Source organism: Macaca thibetana, chromosome 3 (genome assembly GCF_024542745.1).
Source record: "Macaca thibetana thibetana isolate TM-01 chromosome 3, ASM2454274v1, whole genome shotgun sequence".
In the NCBI taxonomy this organism is placed as follows: Eukaryota; Metazoa; Chordata; class Mammalia; order Primates; family Cercopithecidae; genus Macaca; species Macaca thibetana.
In genome coordinates, this window is record NC_065580.1 from 10063261 (window position 1) to 10086862 (window position 23602).

The 23602-nt window shown below is 43.3% G+C and overlaps 1 protein-coding gene and 1 long non-coding RNA gene across 7 annotated transcripts in view; one reads left to right on the plus strand and one right to left on the minus strand.

Moving 5' to 3' along the window:
• Positions 1-1200: 1200 nt before the first annotated feature.
• Positions 1201-23507, minus strand: LOC126951648 (uncharacterized). 2 transcript variants are annotated; one of them, XR_007724564.1, is made up of 3 exons: positions 23387-23507; positions 9433-9534; positions 1201-2137 (listed from the first exon to the last, which is right to left on the minus strand). It is a non-coding gene; the product is annotated as an uncharacterized LOC126951648 (long non-coding RNA). The 2 variants fall into 2 exon arrangements; XR_007724565.1 differs by lacking the exon at positions 1201-2137 and adding an exon at positions 3406-3584.
• EZH2 (enhancer of zeste 2 polycomb repressive complex 2 subunit) overlaps positions 22666-23602 on the plus strand; it is a 76787-nt gene continuing 75850 nt past the window's right edge. For all 5 annotated transcript variants that reach the window (XM_050785813.1, XM_050785814.1, XM_050785820.1 and 2 more), the window contains exon 1: positions 22666-22901. In XM_050785813.1, the coding sequence (XP_050641770.1) occupies positions 22831-22901 (71 nt within the window). In that variant the 5' untranslated portion in view covers positions 22666-22830. The remainder of the gene's footprint in view (positions 22902-23602) is intronic.

Below are 23602 nucleotides of genomic sequence, written 5' to 3' on the forward strand. Positions count from 1 at the left end.
CTGGTTCCCCCTCTGTCTTTTCTCCAGGATTCTCTCCTGCCTGAGCCGTCTTTGGTTACTCTGAATCTTGCCCACTCTGGTCTGTCCCGCCAGGATAGTTCCATGGACCTTCTGCTGTTGTTTTAACCCAGATACCCTAACAATGCCTGAACTTGTCCTTACAGTGCATCCCACCCTCGTACCAAGACCGCTCACTACAGGGCTGACATTTATTTGGTTAGGAAAGCCATCTGGCTTTAAAATGTGCATATATCTGGGCTGCAACAGTGATTTCAATTTGTAGATTTCACCATGGTTGTGCTATGAAGCAGTGTTCAGGTTTATTAATTTTATATGCGTTGGAGTTTTTGAAATTGTTAGTTCATAGGTATGGTAATAAATTTTCATGAAACGAACTACAAGTTCTGTTATATAGGACATCTTTAATACCACAGTAAAATAGCTTTTAGATTACCAGAGTGTCAGGTTTCTGCTATAAATTTGTGTCGCGAAAGGGAAAAAAGCAAGCATAGATGAAATACAAAAAGAAAAAATAGATGTGAAGTTACTGTAGTTTTGATTATGTTTAGGGGGCAATTTTTACTGTTTTCCCAGGGACCCAGACCTTTCTCCATTCTATGAAGAAGGCCTGTAAAGGTTGGGGTTATCTCAATTCCACTGGTGCTCAGGAGCAACCTAGGCCAGCTGGAGTTGAGCTAGAGGCTGAGCCAGAAGTAAGAGGCCAAAGTAAGGGCTGCAATCGCAGGCAGCCTCCAACAAGCACCTGGTTAGGTAACTGGGCTCAGCCATGGAGGAAATAGGATCTCACAGCCTCTGGGTTGAAACCTTAGCCCAGACCCTCCCAAGATGGAACCCAGCTGAGGTTCTGCTTGTTAATGAGCCCTGTCTGATCTGTGGACCAAGGGTGGAGGAATATTGATGTTTCAGCTTGATGGTTTTCACTGAAATCACATCGATGGCTGTCTGCCCGAGAAAAGGCAGTTTAGGGTGCTCTTTTCTCTTTTGAGTTAATTTTCCCGTCTGCCCCGGGCCAGAAAGCCATGGGAGATATTTCATAACTGCTTACAGAATGATTCAGGTCTTCACAAAATCAAAACTATTAATAGTACAAAGTACATAATTCAGCAGAAAGCAAGAAAAGGAGCCATGGAGAATGTCTGTTGTTAGACAAGAAATGTGAAGAGTTGAACCAGAAGCTTAGATATTTAAAAAAGCACAAAATTGCACGTGATACTGCTTTACTGGACTGTCAAGGAAATAAAATGGAAAAGCAAATTCTCCTACTCCAGTCAAAAAAATTATTTTTACATATTTCCCACAATTTTTGTTCTATTCCCTTTATATACTTTTTTGTCTGCCTAAGAATGAATTTTGAATCATCACTCTGCTGCCAGAAATTTGTCTCACATTACCAAGTGTGTCTGCAAAGGAAGGACCCAGATTTCTGCAAGTCATGCCTCAGAATCAATGTCATTACTTCATAATCAAAGTGTGTGCACTATCTGTTTAGCAGACATAATTTGAGACATTGGCAATCTCTGATTTTACTTGTTAGAATATGGAGTTTGGACTTATTTCAGAACTTTGCATTTTCAAAATAGTTTACACTTCTAAAAGTCATCTTACCTTATTTAATAACTTAATATTATCTGCTGCCCTGTCCCCATTTGATAACCTGTGAGGTTATCACTAGATTGTCTCAGATTATAAATTCTTTGTCAGTAGAAATTAGACCCCTGCAGTTTCCTGTATATAGTATTTTGCAATTAGATGTTTGACATTGACAATGCTTTGAAATAGGAACTCAGTCTTTAACTTTTGGTCTTTTTATTTTCAACATAATGAACCATGAAAATAGTGAAAATTCCATTTTTCTTGTTGTATGATTTTAGGCATTGTCATGTCATTTTTTTCAGTTACAAGCTCAGTTACAGAGAGAAGGAATTATACTACCACATATAGAATCAGCAACCAACAGACTCACAACACAACTAACTGGAAAAAGCAGAGCAGAACCCAGGAGCTGTATACTGTGGAAGTCCAGGTTGAAAGACTGAGCTGACTTTAGGTCGGCCTTCTTCATGTAGTCAGTCACCCACAGATGGGTTTCAGGAGCTCTGGACAGCCCCCAAAATTCCTTGTGGGAAAATTTGGGGGTGAATTAGTGTCTGTTGCTTACTCAGATGCTCAAAGAAGCACAGGTATCCCCACTCCCCTCATAAAGGTAAAATCACAATTCTGTGTTGTCTGTTTTCCTGCTTCCATTAGATTGAGAAGGCAAAGTGTTTAAGGGCAGCTAAGGCAACGTGCAGATGATGCTTGGATACCTTACAGTCATTTCCTCTCTTCTTTCTGCTAACAGAACCCTGACTTTGCTCAGGGCAACAGTGTGCCCAGCCTGAGATCATTCATGACATTTCAAATCATGAAAAGCTCATTCTCTTTCCTTGTAAATATCCCAGCTGCCCTTTAAGCTAGGACATGTGTTGCATGGACTTGTGTTGCATGGACATGTGTTGCATGGACATGTGTTCCATGGACATGTGTTGCATTTCTTGCCAATAAGATGCAGAGAAGTCTTCAGGGAGGCTTCTGGAGAGCTTCTGCTTCCTTGATACATGATAAAGTAGGGGCTGACTCAGTCCCTTCCCCTTCTTTCTGCCTTGAATTTGCATGGGATACTTGGAACTACAGCAGCCACCTTGCAACCATGAGCACATGCATGGGGATGATAAGCCAATATGCAAAATGAGAAAACAGAAAGAGCCTGAGTCTAATGAGTTCTTATGAAGCTCGCAGACCAATCCTGATATGGACTTTCTCTGAGTTTCTTGTTAAGTGTAAACCATCCTTATGACTTAAGCTACGGTTACTAGAGGGTTTCTGCTACTTGCAGCCAAATGTGGGTCTTAATGGATACAGTGAATAATCTTTTACAGCTTAAAATACAATAAATTGATTCTGTTAAAAAGGGACCACTAGATGATGTTTTCAATTAATTCTGTGAACTACATTATTTTGCTCGTCTTCTAACTATGCCTGCAGGAAGTGCAAGGGAAAAGTCAGGAGTGAACACAGCGATCATCTGCATTTAAATGGTATTCCTCCTGATATAAAAAATAGTGGATTTTATCTTATTTTTGGTCTATAAAACTCAATGAATGGAAATAGTTATATAGGCAGAGACTGCATCTCTACTTCCAGCTGACGTGGACATTGTTTCTATGCTTTTCTGCTCCAAACATTTCTTTTTCTTTTTTTAAAAAAGCTTTAATTTTAGGTTCAGGGGTACAGGTGCAGGTTTGTTATATAGGTAAACTTGTGTCATGGGGGTTTCTTGTACAGATTATTTTATCACTCAAGTTAGTAACCAAACATTTATAACTTGATAACATTCTTGTACTATTTCATCATATTGCCTGCATGCAGGTATAAAAGAGCAACCTATTTATTAGGTTTTAAATTTTTTGGCCAGGCACGGTGGCTCACACCTGTAATCCCAGCACTTTGGGGGGCGAAGGTGGGTGGCTCACTTGAGGTCAGGAGTTCTAGGCCGGCCTGGCTAACATGGTGAAAACCTGTCTCTACCAAAAATACAAAAATTACCCAGGCATTGTAGTGCACGCCTATAGTCGCAGCTGCTTGGGAGGCTAAGGCAGGAGAATCGCTTGAACCTGCGAGGCAGAGGTTGCAGCGAGCCGAGATTGTGCCACTGCACTCCTGCCTGGGAAACAGGGCAAGACTCTGTTTCCAAAAATAAAAATAAAAATAAATAACTTTTTTTGTTTGCATTATATTTTTTATGTATTATAAAAAAGTTGGCTGGGCATGGAGGCTGACATCTGTAATCCCAGCACTTTGGGAGGCTGAGGTGGGAGGATTGATTGAGGCCAGGAGTTTGATACCAGCCTGGGCAACATAACAAGACCCTGCCTCTATGAGAAAAACAAAAAAGAAAAAAAAAAGCCCATTTGGACATGTAAACCACTTGGAATTTTAAAATCAACTTCTGTTGTATTCAAAGATAAACCACTTAAAAATATTGAGGAAGGGCCGGGCGCGGTGGCTCAAGCCTGTAATCCCAGCACTTTGGGAGGCCGAGACGGGTGGATCACAAGGTTAGGAGATCGAGACCATCCTGGCGAACACCGTGAAACCCCGTCTCTACTAAAAAATACAAAAAACTAGCCGGGCAAGGTGGCGGGCGCCTGTAGTCCCAGCTACTCGGGAGGTTGAGGCAGGAGAATGGTGTAAACCTGGGAGGCGGAGCTTGCAGTGAGCTGAGATCCGGCCACTGCACTCCAGCCCGGGCTACAGAGCGAGACTCCGTCTCAAAAAAAAAAAAAAAAAAAATTGAGGAAGGACAAAGCCACTGAATTAAGTTAGCATATTCTCCTCCAATAAATTTAGTTACATGCATTTCTATAAATTTACATACTACTTCATAAACATTTACGTATATATTTGTCGATTATTACTTTCATTTTTTAGAGGCTGGGGTCTTGCTATGTTGCCCAGGCTGGTCTCAAACTCCTGACCTCAAATGATCCTCCTACCTCAGTCTCCCAATGTGCTGGGATTACAGACATGAGTTACTGTGGCCAGCCAGATTATTACTTTTTTAAAAACAGCTTTATCTATAGTATACCAAAGGTGACAGGTTTGGCTATTTATCAGTTAGTACTGCTGTGTAACAAACCCCTCCAAAACTTAGTAGTTTAAACAGCAAAGGTGTTATCACTCATGACTGCAGGTCAGTTGGTCTAGCCTGGGCTTGACTGGGCATGACTCCACACTGAAGGTTGGTTCCAGGCCTGTCTCACTCTTCTTGGACCAGCAGGCTGGCTGGGACTTGTTTTTCTTATGGCAATGGCAAGGCTGTGAGAGGGTAAGAGGACAAGCCAAATGTGCAGATGCATTTCAAGCCTTTGCTTGTATCACGTCCCCTGACATGTCATTGGCTAAACTGAGTCATACGGCCAAGCCCAGCATTCATAGTGTGAGGAAATAGACCTGACTGCTGGGTGGGAGGGACTGCAAAGTTACACGGCCACGTTCACAGGAAGATCCAAGGGAGAACAGGTGAAAACTAGAATGCAGTGTGGGGGAGGAAACACTGGTAACAAAGGCCAGCTTCTGACATTGTTCCAAGTCAGTTTTTAGAAACTGACAGAGCTAAGAGTTAAAGAAACTAAGGAAAGAGAGATGCCTGGTACTCCTGCCACAGAATATAAAATTCTTCATACTGAACATGTTTAGGCAATGCTTAGAAGAATTACCTTGACAATGCTTTTAAAAAGATCACCATTCACTACTATTGTACTCACGTCTCTTTCTAGAGTGAGCCTAGTATTTCTATGTAATAAAAAAATTGTTTTGTCATTGTTTTGTTGTTTTGCCTTTCTGTATGCTGGAATTGTACAGATATTGTTTTTATAAAATCCATGTATTTTTTTTTTTTTTTGGCAGAGCTTTTTGCTCTTATTGCCCAAGCTAGAGTGCAATGGCACGATCTCGGCTCACCACAACCTCTGCCTCCCAGGTTCAAGTGATTCTCCTGCCTCAGCCTCCTGAGTAGCTGGGATTACAAGCATGTGCCACTGTGCTTGGCTAATTCTGTATTTTTAGTAGAGACAGGGTTTTTCCATGTTGTTCAGGCTGGTCTCGAACTCCTGACCTCAGGTGATCCACCCGCCTCAGCCTCCTAAAGCACTGGGAATACAGGCGTGAGCTACCACGCCCGGCCACAGTATGTTAATGACCAATTTTTTTTTTTTTTTTTTGAGATGGAGTCTCGCTCTGTTACCCAGGCTGGAGTATAGTGGCGCAATCTCGGTTCACTGCAACCTCTGCCTCCCAGGTTCAAGTGATTACCTGCCTCAGCCTCCTGAGTAGCTGGGACAACAGGTGCCACCACACCTGGCTAATTTTTTGTATTTTTAGTAGAGACGGGGTTTCACCATGTTAGACAGGATTGTCTTGATCTCCTGACCTCAGGTGATCCGCCTGCCTTGGCCTCCCAAAGTGTTGCGATTACAGGCGTGAGCCACTGCACTCCGCCATGATCAATATTTTTAACAATTAGGAGCCAAAATAACAGCAGTGTTCTTCACATGCAGTATCTCATATTAATCTTCACAGCAACTCTATGAAGTAGGAATTATGTATTATTATGTATTATATTATTTCTGTTTTACAGATGAATTGAATCTTAGGTTAAGTAACCCGCTAAAGATCACTTAACAGTCAGGATTCAAACTTAGTTCATCTTGGGTGGGTTGGGTGGCTCATGCTTGTAAACCCAGCACTTTGGAGGCTCAGGCAGGAGGATTGCTTGAGCCCAGGAGTTTAAGGCCAGCCTGGGAAACATAGCAAGACCTCATCTTTGTTAAAAAAAAAAAAAAAAAAAAAAAAAAAAAAAAAATGAATTTTGATCATCTAATTTCGGATTAGGACCCACATGCTTAATAGGACACACACTGCTTCTTGTATCCCCTACGTGAAAACAGTGCCCATGCTTTTGTTGTTCTAGTGCAATCTGGCACATGAAACCACAACCAAACTGAGACCATGAAATATACATGCTGTAAAATAAAATAAGTTATGCATCTCTCTTTTATCATATTGGGTATCGTATCACACCTGTAGTCCCAGCTATTTGGGAGGCTGAGGTGGAAGGATCACTTGAGCCCAGGAGTTTCAGGCTGCAGTGAGTTATGATCACATCACTGCACTCCAGCATGGGCGAGAGGGCCAGACCCTGCCTCTTAAAAAAAAAATCATTATTACAACTCTTTTTCAGTGTTGGAATACAGAAAACAGCCCATCTAGATTGATTTTGAGCACTCTGTCCTGCAGATCTTGGTTGATTGTTGGAAGAATGCATTTTATGGAACACATGTTAATTTTCTAAGGTTCTGAGCTCTCTTATTTACCAGGGCTAGCAATATCACTGGCCTCATTGGCTTCTCAAACCAGTCTGGCCTGGGCTAGCCACGCCCACGGTGGACCGGTGATTTGAACTCTTATTCCATGTGCCCTGCCACCCTGTTTTGGCAGGTCCCAGCCCCAGGACCCCTTTCCCCGTTGCTCAGGACCACAGAGGAGTGTATAGGCAGCTGAGTCCCCACTGCTGCTTTAAAACGTCTATTTTTTTCCTCTCTCATTCTTGATCATGTTCTGCCTACTTTTCTGAAACCTGGTGTTAACACACAGAGCAACATTTGAAGAAACTTCTCAGAACTCAAACCCAGAATTAACCATTTAGGCTTCAGCCCCACTCTTTGTTTGCTCATGGATCTGACTGAACAAAAGTAATCACTAGGTTTTTAAATGTTTTCAAGAGTCATGAATGATTGTCTTTTTGAATTGTTTTAAGCTATAAAAATTAACTCCTTTAAAAAGGGTATTCTTAGCAAAGACTTGGAACCAACCCAAATGTCCATCAATGATAGACTGGATTAAGAAAATGTGGCACATATACACCATGGAATACTATGCAGCCATAAAAAGGGATGAGTTCATGTCCTTTGTAGGGACATGGATGAAACTGGAAACCATCATTCTCAGCAAACTATTGCAAGGACAGAAAACCAAACATTGCATGTTCTCACTCATAGGTGGGAATTGAACAATGAGAACACTTGGACACAGGAAGGGGAACATCACACACCAGGGCCTGTCGTGGGGTGAGGGGAGGGGGAGGATAGCACTGGGAGATATACCTAATGTAAATGACGAGTTAATGGGTACAGCACACCAACATGGCACGTGTATACATATGTAACAAACCTGCACATTGTGCACATGTACTCTAGAACTTAAAGTATACTAAAAAAAATAATAAAAAGGGTATTTTTTTTTTTTTTTTTGAGACGGAGTCTCACTCTGTCACCCAGGCTGGAGTGCAGTGGCCGGATCTCAGCTCACTGCAAGCTCCGCCTCCCGGGTTCACGCCATTCTCCTGCCTCAGCCTCCCGAGTAGCTGGGACTACAGGCGCCCGCCACCATGCCCGGCTAATTTTTTGTATTTTTAGTAGAGACAGGGTTTCACGGTGTTAGCCAGGATAGTCTCGATCTCCTGACCTCGTGATCCGCCCGTTTCGGCCTCCCGAAGTGCTGGGATTACAGGCTTGAGCCACCGCGCCCGGCCAAAAAGGGTATTCTTAAAAATACTTTTGATATAAATGGTAACAGTAGAACACATCCATTTAACCTAAGAGTTTTCATGTACCAGCAAGTCAACAATTATTCATTCAACTAGCATGTGATTTTTTTCTTCTTTAACAAGAGTGGTATGGTTTTGTGGGTGCTTTGGGGATGGCTAATAAAAATGAGAGGGCATACCTGGTTGATCCTGACAGTAGCAAAAGAATAATAAATTTTAAAAAGAAATAGGATTGTCAAGGCCCTCTGCTGGGGTGGGTAGGGGAGGGAATTCAAATTTTTGAGTAACTGACAATGGCACAAGCACTGCCCACTCAGAATGGACACTGGTCATAAACAGCCTGTGTGGCCGTATTGGTGTCACCTTAACATTAGATGGGTCGACCTTCCTTTGGTGCCAGCACTAACTGGTTTCCAGCTCCATCACCCCAGCTCTGGCTATAAACTTCTGTTAGGCACTTTTTTTTTTTTTTTTTTTTTTTCAGACGGAGTTTCACTCTGTTGCCCAGGCTGGAGTGCAGTGGCACGATCTAGGCTCACTGCAAGCTCTGCCTCCCGGGTTCACGCTATTCTCCTGCCTCAGCCTCCCTAGTAGATGGGACTACAGGCACCCGCCACCACACCCGCCTAATTTTTTTGTATTTTGTTTTTTAGTAAGGATAGGGTTTCACTGTTAGCCAGGATGATCTCGATCTCCTGACCTCGTGATCCGCCCGCATCGGCCTCCCAAAGTGCTGGGATTACAGGCGTGAGCTACCACCGCACCTGGCTGGCACTTTTGTGAACAAACCCTACTGTCGAAAGGAAAGGATTTGTCACCATTTGGGAGGTTCAGTTCCTGAAGGCAATTTCAAAATATTTTCAAAGAGATTTTGAGCATTTACTAGAAAAAGTTACCTCTTCTCAAAGTGTGCTGCTGATTGAGAACAGAAATTCCGGCATATTTAGCCAAGGATGTGCATTATTATTTTTTGAGACAGTCTCACTCTGTCACCAAGGCTGGAGTGCAGTGGCACAATCTCAGCTCATTGCAACCTCCGCCTCCCAGGCTCCAATGATTCTTCTGCCTCAGCCTCCTGAGTAACTGGGACTACAGGTGCCTGCCACCATGCCCAGCTAATTTTTGTATTTTTAGTAAAGATGGGGTTTTGCCATGTTGGCCATGCTAGTCTCGAACTCCTGCCTCAGCCACCCAAAGTGCTGGGATTACAGGCATGAGCCACCACGCCCCACCGAGAATGTGCATTGTTATTTTGTTATACTTACTGGTAACTGGTATATTTAGTGGTGGCTTCCATGAAGTGACTATCATTTTATTGCAATGTCAAGTCAGGTGGCAGTGTCTGACTTAGTTGGAGAACCTTAAACCTAGTGAGAAAAGGAGGTTACTATTAGAGCGGTAGGTGCATAAGTATCACACTGTAAAGGAGAACGAGTTCGATTTGGAAAGAGCAACCAGATATCCCAGTTTGACAACCAGCAGTAAGGAGCACCGTGCTGTTTGCCTTCTGCATGTTGGTCACTAGATGAATGGAGTCCATACGAACAGAAACAGGTTCCCGAAACAGAACTGTCCTGAGCTCACTCTGTCTCAGTGCTGCTTCTGCCCTCCATGCTTGAGGTATTTTTTTCATAGTGAATTTTCAAGTTTAGAAGGTCTCTCAAAATGGAGCTGAGTAAAGAGGACTCGGGAAGTAGGCTGGCTCTAGGTCTTGTAAATATGGTAAGAGAATTCCACCAAGGAGAGAGAGGATTTCTCTGATTTTTATTACACTTTCTTGTATTATCTAAATGGTTTTTTGTTTTTGTTTTGAGACGGAGTTTCACACTGTTGCCCAGGCTGGAGTGCAATGGCACTATCTCCACTCACTGTGACCTCTGCCTCCCAGGTTCAAGCAATTCTCCTGCCTCAGCCTCCAAGTAGCGGGATTACAGGTGCCTACCACCACGCCAGGCTATTTTTTTTTTTTTTTTGTATTTTTAGTAGAGACGGGGTTTCACTATGTTGGCCAGGCTGGTCTTGAACTCCTGACCTCATGATCTACCTGCCTCGGCCTCCTAAAGTGCTGGGATTACAGGCGTGAGCCACCATGCCTGGCTATCTAAATGTTTTATAATAAATAGACATTTTATAACCTAAAATGTGGCATTTTAAAATGTTATGGTCTGTAACAATTAATGAACAAGTACATTGTGCAGTTTTACTTTTAAAAATTATAGAAGCAATGCACACATTCTTATTGTAAGAGTCAGGGCAAGCCATAATGGCACAGAGCTGAATGGGAAGGTTCCCTCTTCACTGTCCTCTTGCTTCCTTGCCCAGAGGTGACACGGTTTTGTGCACATCCTTCCAGTCCCTTTCTATGTATTTTTCTTTGTATATATGTGCATGTGTCCTTCTTATATTTAAATAAATGTGGTAATACTATATATACTGTTTTATAAATTACAATTTCCATTTTATACCACATCTTAGAGATATTTTAGTATCAGTATATACAGATTTACCTTATACTTTTTGTTCAAAAATTTAAAAAATATTCATTTAATCTCAATAGCTGCATAGTATTTACTAAATATATATACACACATAATATAGCTGTACCATAATGTTTTTTTTTTTTTGAGACGGAGTCTCACTCTGTCACCCAGGCTGGAGTGCTATGGCGCAATCTCGGCTCACTGCAAGCTCTGGTTCCCGGGTTCACACCATTCTCCTGCCTCAGGCTCCCAAGAAGCTGGGACTACAGGCGCCTGCCACCACGCCCGGCTAATTTTTTGTATTCTTTAGTAGAGACGGGGTTTCACCATATTAGCCAGGATAGTCTCGATCTCCTGACCTCGTGATCCACTCGCCTCAGCCTCTCAAAGTGCTGGGATTACAGGCGTGAGCCACCGCGCCCGGCAGCTGTACCATAATTTATATACATCCTGAATTATAGATATCAATTACATCCCGAATGATGGACATGAAGCCCTTTCCTGTTTTTTTCTATTATAAACAATGTTTTATATAGTGACTATCCTTATCCTTATGTGCATGTAGGATACATTTTGTTGGAAAGGTTATCTAGCCATGGAGTCTCCAGCTCAGAGTGCGCGCACAAATTCAATAATAGCAAACACTGCCCAACTGGCTTCCTAAACACCGTGTCACTTTACACCCTCCACATGGATGAGTTCTGTTTCCTCAGATCCTAGCATTTTGCTGACATCATATCTTGAAAAACAGCAAATTTATCAGGTGCGTTTGTCAGATTTCTTGAATGTGCATGTCTTCCTTTTATAAACATGTTTTAAAATCACACGGAGGCTGTGTGCAGTGGCTCACGCCTGTAATCCCAGCACTTTGGGAGGCTGAGGCAGGCGGATCACTTGAGGTCAGGACTTCGAAACCAGCCTGGCCAACATGGTGAAACCCTGTCTCTACTAAAAAATATAAAAATTAGCCGGGCATGATGGTGCGTGCCTGCAATCCTAGCTACTCAGGAGGCTGAGGCAGGAGGATCGCTTGAATCCAGAAGGCAGAGGTTGCAGTGAGCAGAGATGGCGCCACTGTACTCCAGCCTGGGTGACAGAGTGAGACTCCATCTCAAAAAAAAAAAAAAAAAAAAAAAAAAAAAAAAAAAAAATCACATCACATGGAAATGTCACTTTTCAAATCTGAAAGCAAAGACACCAAAATGGTAAAAAGTGGTTCTACTTGGGAGATGGGCTGTAAACAATTTTCATTTCTTTTATAATCTGAAAAAAAGGACAGTTAATGAAAAACAAGAATGTTAACATTCAAACATAGATGTTATCAGAAAAAAACAAAAAACAAAAAACCAGTGGTTATAAAAAAAAAAAGAGAGAGAAAGGGAGAAAGAGAAAGATACCAAATAAGTCCCTGTGCATTTAGCCATTGAATTAGAATTGGAGAACTGGTTTGTTTATACTGCAAAGTAATGCTAGCTTGGGCTTTCAGGACACAAAAAGCATTTATTCAGGATAGACATTTGAGTAGATCCTTTAATATGTTATGAAAACACATATAATTATTACAATTTGAAAATATGATTTAATACTTTAGAAAAAAATTAATAATTTATTTCCTGCTAGGATCCAGCCTACTTTAAAAGAACAGTGGTTTGTAAAACAATATAAGGTGTGCCATATAAGAAAACTATAGGCAAAACGAATGTCTTTTTACTGAGAAGTTTCTGCCAGTTCATTAACTATTATACACTATTTTATCAGTCATAAGATACAAAATATTGAGCAACTGATAATTCTTTTAAGATTATCCTAGGATAATCCTTGTATGACTGTATTCACAAGTGAGTTTATAAGGTCAATTTCCTGTGCAATATTCTAAGTTCAGTGATTTTTTTTCCAAAAATTTCACAGGTCAGATTATGTATGACAACACTGAAAGTCAACCAGCTCTATCACTTGATATATTGCCCTTAGTTTAAAATGGCTGTTTTTAAAAACATATGGCTCTCAGCTGAAGTTTTATCGCTGCTGTTTTTCTTCCCAGAAGATTCTATACCAATTTGATAAATTTTATCAGTGGGAAAATATTTTCTCCTCAAATTAGGAATGAATTTGTGCAATTGGAGATGTTTCTCATATGTAAAATATTCAATCAGAACATGTTCTTTTAATGTCAGGAATGTCTTTAGCCAGCAATTATTAGTATACCAAGAATTGTAAAGCAACATGTCAATAGACTGTCATGGAAGTTTTACAAAACTAGAGTTGCCTTGTCTTTCCAGTTGGTGTCTTGGGCCAACAGGCCAGGTATCAGCAGGAAGTGTGTGCTACAGTACTCTGCCTGCCGGCCCACGTGTCTAGGACACAAGGTGACAACAGAACTTTGCAGCTCAAACTCACCAAGGACATGCAAGAGTTTGAGGAGGGCATCACCCTGAATTGGGAACAGTGGATAAGATCAAGTTCAGGATCTTGTTGACAGAAAGATCTTTTATCCAGTAACCCCATTCCCATCAGGAATGCCTGTCAGAAATCTCACTGATTTCTGTCCTGGTTTCAGGTTCCAGGTCACACATGCTGCCTTGAGGTCCTAGGCAATGATGACTCTAGGGGTAAGGGAGTTAACTGCCCCGCCAATCATGGAAGTGGGCTGCTGAAGGCACCCAGCTCACTCTGGTCTTGGGAGCGGGTCTAGGTTGTCCCGTCGCTGACCTGGCCACCTTCTTACCTTGGCATAGTTAACTATTCCTCTGCTCCAAATCCTACATCCCTTCCTTGCTTTCCTCTTGCTTGCTTTCTTGAGGAATTCTCTACATTCCATGACCTCCAACCCCCCATCTTTATTCCTGTAGCTGGGACTACAGGGCATAAAACAAAATAAGCACTAAGTAAATGTCTTTTGAATGAATAAATGAAGGGTCAGGTACAGCCTAGATTTTTCAACATTTTTGCAAACATTTCAAACTGTTTTACTTTTGTCTAATTATATATATATATATATTTTTGGATAATAAGTTCTTTAAACTAGTTACCAAGTCAAGTAATTCTGAACTGTTATCAGTAGACATTGCAGAGAATGCAAGAAGTGCATTTAGTTGAAACACGCTGGAAATCAGTGAAAAAGAAACTGGGTTCATTCTATCCAGATTGTATATATTTTCAGATAATCTGAACACTTCATTTACTTCTTGACCTTTGCGTTTTCAGCCTAAAGATCAATCCCTTGTCTTCATTTAATGGAATCTCTTCTCTTTTCCCTCCCTAACTCCTACCTCACTCTCTCTCAATCTTTTTAGGTGCAGTGATCAAACATGCTTGTAGTATTTACTTTTGTGGATACCTCTAATTTTTTTTTTTTTTTTTGAAGTTTGATCATGGCTCACTGCAGTCTCAACCTCCTGGGCTCAAATTATCCTCCCACCTCAGCCTCCCACGCAGCTGGTATTACAGGCACAGCCTAGCACGCCCTGCTAATTTTTATATTTTTTGTACAAATGGAGTTTCACCATGTTGCCCATGCTGGTCTCAAACTCCTAAGCTCAGGTGACCTACCCACCTTAGCCTCCCAAAGTGCTGGGATTACAGGTGCAAGCTACCACGTCTGGACTGTTAAGAAACTTAGATAAACAAGATCATATGATAAATATTGTCTTCTTTCACTTAACATTTTATCAGATTCATTCACACTGTTGTATGTAGCTGTAGATTCTTTGCATAATTGTAGAATATACCATTATGTAAATTAACCACAATTTATTCGTTCTACTTTTGATGGGCATTTGGATAGTTTCCAGTTTGTGAGAATTACGAACTTTTTTGTACATGTTGTTTGGTAAATGTATATACAAACAAACATATACTTGCTAGAGCTACACCTAGAAGAATGGCTACGGTATGGGGTATTCCATATTTGTTCAAGTTTCATAGATATTATCTCTTCTCAAATTTCCAAAGTGGCTGTACCAACTTGCACTTCTATTAGCAGTGCACAAAAATTTTCATTGCTTCATATCCTTACCTACATTTGGTATTTTCTGTATTTTTTCATTGTAGCCATTGGGTAGGTATATAGTGGTATTCCATTACGGTTTTATTTGCATGTCTCTGATAACTAATGAAACTGGGCACCTTTTTATGTTTATTGGACATCTATGTATCCACTTTTTTGGGTGCCAGTTTATTAAGGGTCTCTCCCCTTTGGCCATTTCCTAACATTTTCTTTTTCAAATCGTCTTGTGGTTTACATGATCTGGATGACAAGTGTTTTGTTAGGTAAGTGTATTGTGAATTTCTCCTATTCTTTGGCCTGCCGTTTGAATATCCTAATGGTGTCTTCTGACAAACAGAAGTTCTTAAATTTAATACAGATCAATATATGATCAATTGGTCAAGATATCACTTATTTCCTTTATGGTGTCTTGTCCTGTTGCCCATGCTGGAGTGCATGGTGCAATCTAGGCTCACTGCAACCTCTGCCTCCCGGGTTCAAGAGATTCTTGTACTTCAGCCTCCCGAGTAGCTGGGATTATAGGTGCCCACCACCACGCCTGGCTAATTTTTGTATTTTTAGTAGAGACGAGGTTTCACCACATTGGACAGACTGGTCTTGAACTCGCAACCTCAGGTAATCCATCCGCTTTGGCCTCCCAAAGTGCTGAGACTGTAGGTGTGAGCCACTGCACCCAGCCGTTTATGGTGAGCAGAGTTTTGATTCTGTTTAAGAACTTTTTGACTATTCCAAAATCATTCCTTGTTTTCTTTCACATTTAGATCAGCAGCTCATCTGGTTTGAGGCAGGGGTCAAGATCCACCACCCGCCCACCGCCCCCCCACCGTAAGGATGGCCAGTTGACCCAAAACCAATGATTGAAAAGATGATCCTTTCCCAACTGCACTGAAAAGCCACCTTTGTTATAAACCATATAGGTATGAGTCTGTTTCTGGACTCTGTTTCCCATTGGTCTATTTGTCGATCTTTGGGGCAGTATCGCTGTCTTAATCACAACAGCTTTAAAAAGCTATGTTTTGGCCAGGCACGGTGGCTCACGCCTATAATCGCAGCACTCTGGGAGGCCAAGGCGGCGAATCACCTGAGGTCAGGAGTACCAGACCAGCCTGGCCAACATGGTGAAACCCTGTCTCACTAAAAATACAAAAATTAGCTGGGTGTGGTGGCAGGCGCCACCTATCTGGGAGGCTGAGGCAGGAGAAACGCTTGAACCCAAGAGGCACAGGTTGCAGTGAGCCAAGACCATGCCATTGCACTCCAGCCTGGGCAACAAGAGTGAAACTCCATTTCTAAAATAAAATAAAAAGCCAGGTTTTTATATTTGGTAGTAAAGTTGCCCAGTTTCATTCTTAATTCTCTTGGCTCTTTTCGGCCTTTTGCATTTTGCGTGTATTTTAGAATCAACTTGTCAATTTCCACACACAACACAGATGCAAATGCATTCACAAATCCTGTTGGGATTTTGATTGGCATTGTGGTGAATCTGTGCATCTTCCAAATCATAAAAATGACATTCTATTTAGGGCTTTAAAAAAGTTTTCCTCAATATTGTTTTGTAATATTTTGTGCATAGGTCTTACACATCTTTCATCAGATGACTAGATATTTGATATTTTCCCAAAGATAAATGGTACATATCACTTTAAAAGTTTAATTTCCTCTTTACTGTTAGTACAAAGAAATGGATTTTTTGTAAACTAGGTTTGTATCCAGTCACCTTGTTAACTTCCATTAATTCTAATACTTGAAGATTATTTATACAATTGTGTGGTTTTGTTTCCAAGTCTTATCCTTTCCTAAAACCATTTTTTTTTTTTTTGGAGGCCGTCTTGCTCTTTTGCCCAGGCTAGAGTGCAATGGCTTGATCCCAGTTCATTGCAACCTCTGCTGCCCAAGTTCAAACAATTTCTCGTACCTCAACCTCTTGAGTAACTGGGACCATAGGCATGCACCACCACACCTGGCTAATTTTTGTGTTTTTAGTAGAGACAGTGTCTCACCACGTTGCCCAGGCTGGTCTTGAATTCCTGCGCTCAGGCAATCAGCCCACCTCAGCCTCCCAAAGTGCTGGGATTACAGGCGTGACCCACCACGCCCAGACTTAAAAAAAAAAAAAAAAAAAAAATTAAAATAAAAATGGTGGGGTCTTGTTTTGTTGCCCAAACTGAAGAGTAGTGGCTATTCACAGGCACAATCCCACTGGTAGTGATCAGTACAGGAGTTATGACCTGGTCCATTTCCAACCTGAGTCAATTCACCCCTCTTTAGGCAACCTCGTGGTCTCTAGTTCCTGGAAGTTCACCATACTGATGCTCAACTTGGTGCAGACACCTGATCAACACAGCCCACTACAGCTCAGCACTCCTGGGCTCAAGTGATCCTCTACGTCCTCTCTTTGTACAGTATTTTTCAGTCTTTATTTATCTTCTTCTTTGTTATAGCCCAGAATAATGGTAAGATTAATCAGTTCTTTGCTTCCCCAAATCCTCAATAGTCTTTTACAAGACAGGTGTCACATCTGGAAAATGATAGTCTACCCAGGGGTTGTTTGTAAGCATATTTTGGCCAAGTACTCCTCAGTTTCACACTTGAATTTGTTTAAAACAGCCAGGTAATTTCTAGGTAGTCTAAAGACTAAATCTATTTTAGTCTACTCATTTTGTTTGATCAAATTTCTTTCTCAAAAGTCTTAAAATGGTAACATCTTGATCAGTTTAGCTGAAACTGTGTTTGGGAAAGTGAATAATATGATATGGCTGGAACTTACAGTGGTGGAAGTATGAGATAAAGCTGAAATAGCATCTTGTTACAGCCAGATTAAGGGATACGGGAGCTGGGAGGTCACGATCTCCTCATTATGTAATTTTGGGGATGACATCCCATTCCTTTTGTGGCCATATCCTATTAGAAGCAAGTCACTTTGGGAGGCCAAGGTGGGCGGATCACAAGGTCAGGAGATCGAGACCACGGTGAAACCCCGTCTCTACTAAAAATACAAAAAATTAGCCGGGCGCGGTGGCAGGCGCCTGTAGTCCCAGCTACTCAGGAGGCTGAGGTAGGAGAATGGCGTGAACCCGGGAGGCAGAGCTTGCAGTGAGCCGAGATCGCGCCACTGCACTCCAGCCTGGGCGACAGAGTGAGACTCCGTCTCAAAAAAGAAAGAAAAAAAAAAAAAAAAAAAAGAAGAAGCAAGTCACTAGGTCTAGCCCACAACAAGGGAGAAGATTACACATGGCAGTGAATACCAGGAGGTGGTATTAATAATACGGAAGTACTGGCCGGGTATGGTGGCTCACGCCTGTAATCCCAGCACTTTGGGAGACCAAGGCAGGTGGATCACCTGACGTCAGGAGTTTGAGACCAGCCTGGCCAACATGGTGAAACCCCATCTCTACTAAAATTACAAAAATGAGCCAGACATGGTGGCGCATGCCTGTAATCCCAGCTACTCAGGAGGCTGAGGTAGAACTGCTTGAGACCGAGGTTGCAGTGAGCCAAGATCGTGCCATCACACTCCAGCCTGGCCAACAGAGTGAGACTCTCTCTCTAAGACAAAAATAAAAATAAAACCAAAAAGGAACATTTTAGAGGCTGGCTACCACACCTTCCTCGGGTTTTCTAGAGGTGACTATTTCAACCTGTTTTGAAAAGGATCAGGTTAATTTCAATCACAACCAAAAATTATGTTATCTTTATTAAGGTTTCTCGACATGCCACACATCTCCTGGCCCCATCCTGGGGTGTGTTCCAGGCTGTAGTACAATGCCACTCTGGTTCTTCATGAGAGCTCATCCCTTCTCAGGCTCCCTGTGTTGAGAATTGATACTCCTTATATGCAATCTTTCTTGTATCCTATATCCAATCTGTCAGGAAATTCCACTGCTTATACCTTCAAAATACATCCAGACTCTATTTCCCACCAGCTCACTGTTACCACTTTGGTCTCAGCCACAATCATTTCTTCCCTGGCTTATTACAACGGACTCATCACTGTCCTCTCTGATTTGGCCCCGGCTCCGCTTCAGGCTCCTTTCAACACAGGAGCTAAAATGATCTTGTTTAAATGATCATATCACCTTTTTGCTCAAAATCCTCTCATTTTGTAAAAGATAAAGACCTAACTATGGTCCACAAGGAGCTGAAAAATCTGCTTGTGCCTCCTACATTCTTCAACATCATTTCCTACTTTTCTTCCCCTTCCCGTCCTATAGCACATCAGCCATGCTTCTGCCTCGGGCCCAGGCACTGACTGGCCCTTCTCTCTGCCTAGAACAGTCTTCTCTCAGTAAATTCTCCCTCAGCTCCTTCAAGTTTTTCTTCATATGTCACCTTCAAAATGAGGGCTTCCCTAACCAAGTGGTTTTTAAAAAATTATTTTATTCCAAGGCTGGAGTGCAGTGGTGCCATTTCACTGCAACCTCTGCCTCCCAGGCTCAAGCGATCCTCCCACCTCAGCCTCCAGACTAGCTGGGACTATAGGCACTTGCTACCATGACCGGCTAAGTTTTGTATTTTTGGAAGAGATGAAGCTTCGCTATGTTGCTCAGGCTGATCTAGAACTTGTGAACTCAAGTAATCCTCCATCTCAGTCCCCAAAGTGCTGGGATTACAGGCGTGAACCACCTCACGTTCAGCCCCAAGCTGTTTTAAAATTACAGCATTTGCACCCAAAACTTCCCTCTTCCCATGCCTTTTTTTTTTTTTTTTTGAGACGGAGTCTGCTCTGTTGCCCAGGCTGGAGTGCAGTGGCGCGATCTCGGCTCACTGCAAGCTCCGCCTCCCGGGTTCACGCCATTTTCCTGCCTCAGCCTCATGAGCAGCTGGGACTACAGGCGCCCGCCACCACGCCGGGCTAAGTTTTTCTATTTTTAGTAGAGATGGGGTTTCACCGTGTTAGCCAGGATGGTCTCGATCTCCTGACCTCGTGATCCATCCACCTCGGCCTCCAAAAGTGCTGGGATTACAGGCCTGAGCCACTGTGCCCAGCCGCCCATGCCTTCTTATTTATTTATTTATTTTTTTGAGACAGAGTCTCGCGCTGTCGCCCATTCTGGAGTGCAGCGGCGCGATCTCAGCTCACTGCAAGCTCCGCCTCCCGGGTTCACGCCATTTTCCTGCCTCAGCCTCCTGAGTAGCTGGGACTACATGCCCCCGCCACCGCGCCCGGCTAATTTTTTGTATTTTTAGTAGAGACGGGGTTTCACCGTGGTCTGGATCTCCTGACCTAGTGATCCGCCCGCCTCAGCCTCCCAAAGTGCTGGGATTACAGGCTTGAGCCACCGCACCCGGCCTGCCTTATTTTTATTACCACCTCATGTTCGGTATAATTATCATTCAGAGTAAGCACTCCACAAATGAGTGCTGAATAACGTGTGGAAAGTAAATCCCATTTTTGGGGTTGAAAGGGAGGTTCTGAGAAGTCAAGGGATGCAAAGGGAAGTTCTGCGATGTTAACAGCCTTAACGTGGCACTTCATCTTCTCCAGCTCCCCCAGGACAACCCTGAGGATCAGCTGTGTGCCGGGAGACCTAGGCCCTGGGGTTACAACAGTGAAAAAGGTAGTGCTACTTCCTGACTTTGGGGCTTAAGTGTTTTTGGTTTCATCTTGTAACTTTAATACTGAATTTTTGTTGTTCACACAAGGCAGAACAATCTTTACACAGAAATGAAAAAGCTTGGTGATCCTCAACCTCCATGTCCACCTTTGCGTTTAGCCTGGCTTTCTGCTTCATCTACACCCCTTGAGTAACTGGCATTTACACACACACTTGCTCATATGTTTACTATTCATTACACATATTAAACATATTTTTTCCCATTGAAATAGTCACAGAGGTCTGTACAATGGGCTTGTATATTTTCTTGCTTTCCTGGGTTAGACATCTTCAGACTTTTTTTTTTTTTTTTTTGTAGCAAAAGCAAAATACTTCTTCCCCCTCCTAACTTTGCTGTATTTGTCATATACGGAAAGGAGTTGCAAGACATCATACAAACCCCACATAAAATGAAATCCTTCTGGACTATTTTCAAATTATCCCTTTTCTGCCATTACTGTGGCCTAAACTACCTTGCTTAAATGGATAATATCATTAAGAAAATACTGTGATCCACTGGCATCCCTTACCCTAGCCTTCATATTACATTAAATCTGTTATATATATATTTAATATCATCCCACCTAGCTCTTTAATGGTTAGAGTCCAACCGACACACTCTTCTCGGTGGGAATGGTCGCTCTATAAAGTTCTTTTTACATGTTTCTGTTTTTTCCTAACATTCAGTTGGTGCCAATAATCATATTTTGTCCAATCACTTTTTTTTTAGAGACAGGGTCTCATCCTGTTGCTCAGGCTGGAGCGCAGTGGTGCCATCATAGCTCACCGTAACCTTGAGATCCTGAGCTCAAGCAGTCCCCTCCCTCGGCCTCGGGGGCAGTTGGGACCATAGGTACTTCCGTGCCACCACACCCATTTATTTTTAAAGTTTTTTTGTAGAGATGGGGTCTTGCTATGTTGCCCAGGCTGGTCTTGGAGCTTCCCACCTTGACTTCCGAAAGTGCTGGGATTACAGGTGTGAACCACTAAGCCTGGCCTGGAACATCTTGATCCATCCATCCCTTGATTCTAAACGTCTAACAATTTATATGACATTTCACACCATGTTGCATATATTTATATACTGCTTTGATTTGCTTTATGGTAGTCTCTAATTTCATTGATCTTCCTCTTAAAAAATGTCGTTTTACTATTTAATATTATAGGACTGATAAGTTCAGTAATTTGATAAGCAACTTAGGGATAAGTAGTTAATTTCTGAGGTTTAAGTTGCTGGTTTTAAAAAATTGCAAACTGCTGGCCTAGATAGATGCATTTTATCTTGGAAAATGAATGTATTGGTGACTGTAAGTAATGACAGCTATAATTCGTTACGTTATTTTACAGTCACATCTCAGTTGCATAACTTACTTTTTGCAGTCTTATCATTGATTCACAAGATAATTTTGCTTTTATCTGAGCACATGATTGCTTGTTTCTCCTTATCTTTTAGCTTCCCTTCATATATACTTTCCAACATTGGCGTGGTTCAGAATATATGTGAGGAATGGAATGGTGATTTAGGAAAGGCGGGAAAATTATGGGCTAAATCACCTGATGAAAAATTATGGCCCGGCGCGGTGGCTCACGCCTGTAATCCCAGCACTTTGGGAGGCTGAGACGCGTGGATCACAAGGTCAGGAAATCGAGACCCTGGCTAACATGGTGAAACCCCGTCTCTACTAAAAACACAAAAAATTAGCCGGGCGTGGTGGCGGGCACCTGTGGTCCCAGCTACCCTGGGAGGCTGAGGCAGAATGGTGTGAACCCGGGAGGCGGAACTTGCAGTGAGCCGAGATGGCGCTGCTGCACTCCAGCCTGGGCGACAGTGTGAGACCATCTCAAAAAAAAAAAAAAAAAAAAAAAGAAAAATAAAAATTAAAATTCCAGCTAGTTATTAAAATCATTAAAAAGATTTCTTCAGATTTTTACCCCAACAGTTCATAGGTGGCCTTTTTTCAGTGTCCAGTCTGAACTATCAATATGGAATCTCAGTTTACAGGACAATGGTATTTTACCCCATAGGTACATCCTAGTAAAAATAAATTCGGGATACTCTTAACTGCATTGCCACATGAAGCAATAGGAGAGATTGTATCCTAAGCAGAAGCCCCCTAATTCCTGAGTTGAGGCAGGTTGACCCCCCCATAACTAAGATCATTGTTTAATCACTAAAAAATATTGCAAATATCCTTACACTTTGCAGAGGCGGCAAGTGAACAGCGCTCATCTTAATAAACGATTTTTAACACTGACACTTGCTTGGCACTACAAACACTGGAAGGGTCTTAAATGGCAGTAATGTCACCCTTTCACAGGTTTCTAGGGCGATAAGCACTGCGAGCTCAGCCAAAGTCCAGCGGTGGAGGCGGGGGGCGGGGGGCGGGGCGGGAAGTGGCCGAGGCAGCAGCAGGCAACATCAACGGGACCCGGGCCGGGCGCTGTGGCTCACGCCTGTAATCCCAGCACTTCGGGAGGCCGAGGCGGGCGGATCACCTGCAGTCGGGAGTTCGAGACCAGCCTGACCAACACGGAGAAACCCCGTCTCTACTAAAAATACAAAATTGCCGGGCGTAGTGGCGCATGCTTGTAATCCCCGCTACCCGGGAGGCTGAGGCAGGAGAATCTCTTGAACACGGAAGGCGGAGGTTGCGGTGAGTTGAGATCGCGCCATTGCACTCCAGCCTGGGCAACAAGAGCGAAACTCCGTCTCAGAGGGAAAAAAAAAAAAAGAAGTAACGGGGCCGGCGGCAGCGCGCGGGCCGGGCGAGCGTCTCCCCGCAAAGGCCGCGCCGCAGCAGAGCCGACCTCCGGGGCCCGTGCCCTCCCCTCCCTGGGCACCGCCAGGAGAGGCCAGCTCGGGCCTCGGCACCGCGCGCGGGGAAACGAGCGCGGCGGTTAAAACCGTTACCACCCCCGAGTTTTGAACTGGTTCAAACTTGGCTTCCAGTCCCCGCCTCGCCCCTCCCCTCCCCCTCCCCTCCCCCGCCCGGGAACTCCGCGGCGCCGGTTCCCGCCAAGAGCAGCCGGCGCGTCGTCCCGCCCTTCGGCCCGTTCCCGCCACCCATCCTCCCCGCCTCCCGTTCGCGGTGGGCTCCGGGCCCCCGCGATGTCTCCCGGTCCCCGCCTGCCTGCACACCGCCTTCCTGAGAGGCGCCGTGTGTTCAGCGAAAGAACAAAGAGACGGCGGCAGCGCTTCCACAAGGCCAGTCGCGTCGCTTCAAGCGAGCCCCGCCACCGCCCGCGCGCGCACGCGCCACCACCGCCCGCCCGCGAGCCCTGAGCGCACTCTGCGTGGGGCTGGCTCGGCGCCTCCGAGCCCGGCGGGCCCTGTGATTGGACGGGCGCCCGCCTA